The 6,658-nt window shown below is 42.9% G+C and overlaps 1 protein-coding gene across 1 annotated transcript in view; it reads right to left on the bottom strand.

Moving 5' to 3' along the window:
• Nucleotides 1-909, bottom strand: part of LOC100481154 (olfactory receptor 10T2) — a 2,974-nt gene extending 2,065 nt beyond the window's left edge. The window contains exon 1 of the mRNA XM_034667681.1: nt 6-909. Coding sequence (XP_034523572.1) covers nt 6-909 — 904 coding nt within the window. The remainder of the gene's footprint in view (nt 1-5) is intronic.
• Nucleotides 910-6,658: the final 5,749 nt, after the last annotated feature.

The raw sequence follows: 6,658 nt of genomic DNA, 5'->3' as shown, positions 1-6,658 counted from the left end.
CTTACTCAGAGCGCTCTTCACTTCTTTATTTCTCAGTGTGTAGACAAGGGGATTGAGTAGTGGGGTGATCACAGTGTAGGTCACTGCCACGAGCCGGTCCTTATCTGAGGAGTATAGGGACGTGGGCCTGAGGTAGATGAAGGAGGCGCAGCCATAGTGCACGACGACCACCGTGAGGTGGGAGGCACAGGTGGCGAAGGCCTTCCGCTGTCCCTCAGCTGATGCGATCTTGAGGATGGCGGAGACGATGAAGACATAGGAGATGAAGACCAGCACAAAGGGAACCAGCAAGACCAGAATGCTGAGGAAGAAGATGACCATCTCCTTCAGGCTCGTGTCAGAGCAGCCTAGTTTTATGACCGGGGAAATATCACAGAAGAAGTGGTTGATCTGATTGGAGGCGCAGAAGGGCACACTAAACACCAGGACATTGACGACCACAGAGATCAGGAAGCCACAGCAGCTGGAGGCCAGAACTAGCAGCACACAGGTGGCTCGGCTGACAACAAGAGTGTAGTTGAGAGGGTTGCAGATGGCAACGTAGCGATCGTAGCCCATGGCGGCAATTAGAAAACAGTTGGTACAAGCCAAGCCCATGAAGAAGAAGAGCTGAGCGGCACAGCCAGAGAAAGAAATAGTCTGACTCATGGAAAGCAGGTTGGTCAGCATTTTTGGTACAATGACCAAGGTGTAGCAGGTTTCAGAGAAGGAGAGGACAAAGAGAAAGAAGTACATAGGGGTGTGCAAAGTCCTGTCCAGACGAATGACAGTCATGATGGTGGCATTGGCCATCAGAGTGGTCAGGTAAACCAGGAGGAAGGTGAAGAAGAGAGGTACCTGCAGATGCCCCAGATTCGAGAAGCCTATAAGGATGAACTCAGTGATCACGCTCTGGTTCTGCCTCGTCATTGGTCAGCGGGAGTCGGATTCACACATGCTGAAATGGTGAACAGAAAGAATTTAACAAAGGGAAATGCCCCCAAAGAGGCCACATTTGTGTTTCTGCACAAAGCTGAAAATACTAGTTTGAAAAAGTGAGTAGCAAGCCCTTAAGCACAGTGCTCATAGGATGGGGGAAGCAGGAGGCAGGAGAAGTGACCTAAGAAGATATGGTCCCATTCAAGGACACCGGAAGTTTCATACACAGTCTGCTAAATCAAGTAGTGATTTCAAGTTCATCTCACCTAATCCTGTCATTTTATGGAAAAAGAAAAAGAGACCAAAAATATCAAGCCATTTATTTAACCCACACGAGAGCAACAGCCCTCAGAAATCACTTACCTGAAAAGCATTCTTATGACAAACTGATTCAGAAAAAAACGAAAACCAATGAAAAGTGTTCTATCCAGCCTCTCCTAAGTTTGACTCAAATAGTGTTTGCTTACATGCAATGAAGTATATTATTATTAGTAGTAGTATTTAAAAGTGTGGAGATTTATTAATGATAATCAGTTGTGAAGCCTTTGGCACAGGTGTAGAATGATCCCACATATCAGGGTTTTCCTTGTCATGATCGCATGGAAATTTGGGATTAAGAGGCTAAGTAGAGCTCCGACTTAGTGCAGAGGGTGATGAGGCTTCCACTCTTCTGGAATGTTCTAAGAACAACTCTGCCCATTATCTTTGGGAAAATCCGTCATTTGATCTGAGAGCAAGTAGTGCTGAAACCTTCCCACTAGACTGAGACAACTAGACAGTCTTTATACTAGCAGAAGCTCAGGAATCTCCTTCTTCAATTTGGACCCAATTCTGTGAACTTTTTATGCAAGCCTGGGATTTATGTCTAGTTCCCACAGTCAAGATCCAGTTATAAGTAATCCTGAGACATAGCACAGGCTGCTGTCTTACTAGGTGTCTTGATGGTCAAGAACCTTTGTATTCAGAGATGAAGCAGATATGCCTCCTTGACGCGCCCTGCCCTGGCTCTGGAAGACTCCCCTGCCGACACCTGTAAGGGGTTCTTTACATCAGCACCAGCCCTTTAGTTATTGGAGTAGTGATCATATCCCTTAAGGGGTCTCATTTTCCTCCTGACTAACACTCTCAGTTCTCTCAATTATTTCTCATGACATTATTTCTGGAAGTCTCTGTCCTCATCCTCACCTCAGATGTTTTATTCTTGAGCGTTACAACACCCTTCTGGTCTCTGCTGCAGACAAGTGGCAATCACACATCACTAATTTCCTTCCTCTGTCTTTACAATTAACGTTTCATTTCCTTCCCTACTGTTCTTTACCCCCCACAGTTAACATCTATCCCTGCTACAAACCCCAGCTTGATACTGATCTCCTGAAAAGCTTCTCTGAGAAGCTGTAAGGCTTTGATTACTCTGTGTGTCAACTTCTCTGTCCGTTTGCTGCAGGACCATGTGTTGGAACCGGCACAGAGAAAGGCCGGCAGGGACAAAGAAGCTAGACTATGAGGCTGGGACCATGACTCTGACACTGACCAGCTTTATGAGTCTGTGGAAATCACTTCTTCGTGCCTCAGGCTTTCATCTGAAATGGCGATAATACGAGCAGAAACCATTTCATGAGCACCAAACGTTCACAATTAGGTCCCTGACTCAGAGTGAATACTCGGAACCTACGAGCCGTAGCTCGCCCACCTGCCTCACTTACAAGTTAGGAAACTGAGGCCCAGAGACGTAAGGGATCAAGTTCTCGGTTGTGTAGCGTTATGGCCGCAGAGGTGAGACTGTGTCCCAAATACCTAAAACTCTCCCGTCCTGGGCTGTCTGCTCGCTAACCTGGGTCCTACTGTTGAGATAGTCTCTGCACTGTGTGCTTACATACCTGAGCCTGAGGAAACGGATCGGTGTGTCCTTGCTCTGTGTGACCCCATAAGGCAGGCGACCCCTCTCACCTCTCCTTCTTCCACCTTCGCTGTGTCACCCAAGCTTTCCTTCTGCTGAAGGACACATCTGTCCTGTCCTATTTCCTGGTTCAGGTCTGTCTTAGAAACAGTTGGCTGTTTTACACTCTGAACCTTCTCTCCCTTTGCTCTCTCCGTATTCAGATGGCAGAGCTTGCTCACTGGACCCTCTTGTCTTTGTTCCCCGAGTTGCCCCCTGGATCCCGATGCTCTGACCCACTGTACCCGTGCACGGGGTCCACCAGTTGTCCTGCCTCTGAGGCTTTCCTTGGCGCCAGGACTTTTGTAGAGGGATTGACAGAGGACACTGCTAAGAGGACAGCCTGTGGCTTCGGCCACCATGCAAGGGAAACATTACATTTAGAGGCAGAGTTCCTGCCCAGTCCCAGGTTTCCTTCTGTGTCCTGTCACAGTGTAAAGGGGGAGACAAACAGGCAAACTTTGTAGGAACATCAAGCAGTATTTTCTTTGCAGAATTAATTGGGGGAGGTTTGGGGGCTATGAGCCTTTCAAGAGGAAAGAGGGCTCTTTGCTGGATGGACTGGAGCTCAGCGGACAGCCCGATTCTCACCAGCCCTGTGTGCCTGGTGGCAGGGGTGCCAGGGAAATCCCTGGGTCTTATAGGAGTAGGTACTCCAGGGGATTGAGGCCTTGGGGGAAGTAGTTTTTGGATTCTGGCCATGAAAAACTTGAGATAAAAAGAGTGAAGTAAATTATGTACTTTACTTGATCTGTGTAGAGGATGAAATGATTTTTTTCACAGGTCATTCATTTTAGCTCAAGGTTCCATTTGCTGAATGATGTAATGAACTGTCTCTCCCTCTATCATTGGCCCTACAGATTCTGCGTCTAGATTAACTGTTTTACGGGATTACATAAATGCCTTCTTTGACAAATGTCATAGTTTCTGCCTTTTTCAAGTTGGTAGTTGAATAAACCATATAATTTTTTTCTGGAACTCTCCTGCTTCATACATCTTTGCTATGCTTGCATCCCAAGGGGACACAAATTGTAAACTTTTCTACATTCCCCTGTTAGAGTCATCTTTTCAAAGACATGAATTAATTCAGACATTCACCTCTGCATCCATCAATCCATCAGTTTAATCATTATGCGTTGAGTACCAATGTCGTTCCAGGAATTCTGGTGATAGTTCTGTGGGGAGGGCTTCACAAAGAGGGGAATGACATAGCCCATGATGTTGGTGGTTCACAGGCCACATACACATGGAGTGCATGGGCAGATGTCTGTCATTGGATTTACCCAGGATCCTCTGCATAGAAGTATTTGGGGTGGGGTCTGGGAATACTTGAACTTGGTGATCGCATTTCCTCTTAGCATGTTTACCACTACAGCCCTTTGTCTGAAAAGACTGTGGTGTTTAGAAGGGGAGATGCAGAAATAAGACAAAGAGGGCCAAGACGAAGGCCCACGGAGGATGCTGCAGCATTACCCATGCTCAGGGTCCAAACAGTGGGTCTCACAGTCCTCAAAGTCCCCTTACACATCTCTCCCCTCCAATCGGATGCTTCTTCCTGAAGGAGTCAAGATTTTTGTGCTCTGGAAGGAGTGAAGAAATCACAGATGTCTTTCTTGAGTTTTAATTTTTTTTTTTTTTTGGTCTCTTCATTCTCAATTTTATTTATTTATTTTTAAAGACTTTATTTTATTTTATTTATTTTTATTTTTTTATTATATTATGTTAGTCACCATACAGTACATCCCTGGTTTCTGATGTAAAGTTCCATGATTGATTAGTTGTGTATAACACCCAGTGCACCATGTGATACGTGCCCCCCTTACTACCCATCACCAGCCTATCCCATACCCCCACCCCTCTCCCCTCTGAAGCCCTCAGTTTGTTTCTCAGAGTCCATCGTCTCTCATGCTTCATTCCCCCTTCTGATTTTTAATTTTTAACTCTGAGAAATATAAGGTTCTCATTGATAGAAGTGTGCTCTGGGCTCCTAGAAATAGAGTCTTGTCAGTGTTGGTCTCATTTCTGAGGAGGAGGACACAGATGCTGTAAAGAATTTTTTAAATCGGTAGGTCATTTAGAGCGAGGGGTAGATGATTGTACCATGCAGGCTGCCCTGCTGCTCGCTTCTGTCCTGCAGCTCGGATCCTGGAAAGTACCAAGATACAAAAATGAACATATTGTTTGATTTCATTTATATGAAATTATGGGAAAGACAAAACTGTATGAACAAAATGCAATATTTGTGTTTTTCTGGGGACTGGGGATGGGGGGATTGACCACAAAAGGATTAAAGGGAGCTGTAGGGGTTGTAGAAATGTCCTATAACTCAATTGCATGGATGTTGTTTGGATTTATACATTTTTCAGATCTCACCAAACTGTACATTTATTTAATTTTTATAATAATATTTTTATTATGTTAGTCACCATACAGTACACCCCTAGTTTTTGATGTAAAGTTCCATTGTATATTTAAATTGAAAACATTTTAAGGTATATAAATTAAATCTCCATAAGGTTAGTTTTCGATGTAGAAAGTATTTTAATATAATGAAAGACTAGGTGGAAACTTTTGAGTTCAAAGTGTCAATTGAACAGGAGGGTAGAACAATATAATTATACCTGCGTCTTACATCAAAGCACCTAAATATATGAAACAACTATTGACAGATTGGAAAGGAAACAGACAGAAATCCATTAATGGTAGGAGACTTCAGTATCCCACCCTCCATGAAAGGATCATTCAGACAGAAACTTGGCAAAGAAACAGATGAATGGAACAAAGGTGTGGAACAAATGGATCTAACCGACATACACAGAACTTCCAACCCAATTCCAGAAGAATACACTTGCTTTTCAAGTGCACAAGGAATATCCTCCAGGATAGATCCCCTGTTAGTTCACAAAACAAGTCTTAGCAAATTCAAGAGCAAAATCATTCCAAGTATTTTTTCTGACGACAATGGAATGAAACCAGAAATCAGTAACAGTAAGAAAACGGGAAAATTCACCAACATATGGAAACTTAACAATGTACACTCACGGTCATTGGGTCAAGGAGGAAATCAAAAGGGAATTTAAAAAATATCTGGAGACAAACAAAAATGAAAATACAACATACTAAGATGTTTGGGGTGCAGGAAAAGCAGCATTAAGAGGAAAGCTTATAGCCATAAATGCCTAAAGAAGAAAGATCTCAAAAAACCTAACATGACACTTTCAGGAACAAGAACATAAAGCAAAAACTAAGCCCACAGTTAGCAGAAAGAGTGCAAAAATAAGCATTTGAGAGGAAATAAATAGATACTAGGAAAGGAACACAAAAGAAAGATCAACAACAATGAATGCTACTTCTTTTGAAAACCAAAATCAAAACAATCTCGATAAAACCTTCACTGGACTAACTGGAAAACAAAAGGAGAAGACTCAAATAAATAAAATAACAAATGATAGAAGAGAAATATCAATGTGTGCCTCAGAATCAGAAAACATAATAAGGGACTATTATGAGCAACTGTACAACTACAAAGTGAATAATCTAGAAGAAATGGAGAAGTTCCTAGAAACATATAATCCAAAGGTGTATCAAGAAGAAATAGAAAGCTTGAAAAGACCAATTACAAATAAAGAGATTTATCAGTAATCAAAAATGGCCCAAGAAATAAAAGCCCAGGGCCAGATAGTTTCACGGGTGAATTTTCTACCAAACATGCGAAAAATTAACACCAATCTTTTAAACTTCCAAAAAATAGAAAAGAGAAGGTTTTCAAACTCATATCATGAGGGTAACATTACCCTAACACCG

Source organism: Ailuropoda melanoleuca, chromosome 8, assembly GCF_002007445.2.
Source record: "Ailuropoda melanoleuca isolate Jingjing chromosome 8, ASM200744v2, whole genome shotgun sequence".
Taxonomy (NCBI): Eukaryota; Metazoa; Chordata; class Mammalia; order Carnivora; family Ursidae; genus Ailuropoda; species Ailuropoda melanoleuca.
The sequence above is the reverse complement of the archived record's forward strand: the minus strand, read 5'-3'. Positions and strand labels throughout refer to the sequence as shown.